We start from the raw sequence: 2,034 nt of genomic DNA, 5'->3' as shown, positions 1-2,034 counted from the left end.
CTGAATAGCATTGAGAACTATGTCTAGATACTCATGTCGCAACAGATGAAAGGGAGGGGGAAAAAACGGTAACTGCAATGTATACATGTAAGGATAACCTGACTCCCTTGCTGTACAGTGGGAAAATAAAATTAAAAAAAAAATGTGAGTGTGTGTATTTTTTTCCTGAGGTGTCATTAATAGGAGAAAGTATTTCTATATTTGGGGACTCCTGCTTGTTTTTTTAAATTTGTATGGCTTTGTTGCTTACCTGGCAGAATTATCAGCTCCATGGATGCAGGGAACCAAACAGGTGTCTTGGAATTCCTCCTCCTGGGCCTCTCCGAGGACCTAGAATGGCAGCCCCTCCTCTTTGGGCTGTTCTTGTCCATGTGCCTGGTCTCTGTGCTTGGGAACCTGCTCATCATCCTGGCCGTCAGCTCTGACTCCCGCCTCCACACCCCCATGTACTTCTTCCTCTCCAACCTCTCCTTTTCTGATATTTGTTTCAATTCCACCATTGTCCCCAAAATGCTGGTGAACATCCAGACAGCAAACAAAGCCATCACCTATGGAGGCTGCATCACCCAGATGTATTTTTACTTGGTCTTTTTGTACCTGGACCACTTCCTCCTGACCGTGATGGCTTATGACTGCTTCGTGGCCATCTGTCACCCCCTGCACTACATGATCATGATGAACCTGCACCTTTGTTGCCTGCTGGCTCTAGTCTCTTTGTCCCTCAGTGTCCTAATTGCCCTCCTCTACAGTCTGATGGTGCTGCATCTCTCATTCTGCACACACACAGAAATTCCCCACTTCTTCTGTGAGTTGACTGAGGTGCTCCAGTCCTCCTGTTCTGATGCTCTCAGCAATTACATTGTGCTCTTTTCTGTGAGTGGCCTGCTGGGTATTCCTCCACTGACTGGGGTCCTTTATTCTTACTCTAGGATTATTTCCTCCATATTGAAAATGTCCTCAGTGGAGGGGAGGTACAAAACATTTTCCACTTGTGGGTCTCACCTAACAGTCATTTCCTTATTGTACGGGACAGGGTTAGGCGTGTACCTCAGTTCTGCCTTCTCATCCTCCTCTTCAAAGGGGGCAGTGGCCTCAGTGATGTACACCGTGGTCATCCCCATGCTGAACCCCTTCATCTACAGCCTGAGGAACAGGGACATGCAGGGGGCCCTGAGGACATTTGTCAGCAGGTCTTTCTTCCCCTTGTGAAGGGCCATGGATGCTACAATTGGGGAGTTACTGTGAAAACAAGAGTCAAATCCCCAGCAGCCAGAAATACTGAATCTGTGCTTTCACTGAGCCTGTGCCTTGTCCCTTTTCCCCTGAAATACCATTGCTTAAATTTCTTCCATGTTTTCACCTCCAAAAGCAAGTGCTTCCCAGGAACTTCCTTTTGTGACTTTGGTACCCCCCTTTCTCTGCACAAATGTTCATTCTTTGTCTCCTCTACCTAACGGCTAGACATATCAAGATAGTCATCAATTCACCCACCAGAATGGCAAAATTTACTTATTGTCCATGAGGCCAAGGACTGTTTTGGGGAATAAAGATGAATCTAGTCTGTGAGTGCCTCATAGACCTTATTCTGTATTTTAGATCTCTCTGGAAACAAACGTATCAGTGGTCTTAGTAATAGCCCTTCACATTCTCAATAAAAGCTTGCATTGCCCCATGCATCCTTATTCTGGACGGAATGTTTGGGCCCCCAACATTTGTGTTGAAACTGTACCCCCTCGTGTGATGGTATTGGGATGTGCGGAGGTAAGTAAGTTTTGATGAGGTCATGAGGATGGAGCCTTCATGATGGGAAGGGTACCATTGTGACAGCATGAGAGAACTTGCCTTTTCTCTCTTTTCTGCTCAGTGAGGATGCAATGAGGAGTGGACAGTCTGAAACCCAGAAAAGCATCTTTACAAGAACTGGATCAGGCTGGCCTCCTGATCTCAGACGTCTGGCCTCCAGAACTGGGAGAAACATATTTTTGTTGCTTAAAAGCCCCTTCGTTTGTTGTTGTTTTGTTACAGCAGTCCAAA

The 2,034-nt window shown here is 46.2% G+C and overlaps 1 protein-coding gene across 1 annotated transcript; it reads left to right on the top strand.

The window, feature by feature from the left end:
• The first annotated feature begins 270 nt into the window (after window positions 1-270).
• LOC100518599 (olfactory receptor 7A10-like) lies at window positions 271-1,209 on the top strand. The gene has a single exon (XM_085012875.1). It carries the CDS (start codon window positions 271-273, stop codon window positions 1,207-1,209), a length of 939 nt encoding a protein of 312 aa, XP_084869001.1.
• The last annotated feature ends 825 nt before the right edge of the window (window positions 1,210-2,034 follow it).

Source organism: Sus scrofa, chromosome 2 (genome assembly GCF_054392235.1).
Source record: "Sus scrofa isolate SSC_HxYL_T2T_F1_AM1 chromosome 2, Sscrofa_HxYL_maternal_Yorkshire_Landrace_v2.0, whole genome shotgun sequence".
Taxonomy (NCBI): domain Eukaryota; kingdom Metazoa; phylum Chordata; class Mammalia; order Artiodactyla; family Suidae; genus Sus; species Sus scrofa.
This window is presented reverse-complemented; position numbering and strand designations above follow the sequence as displayed.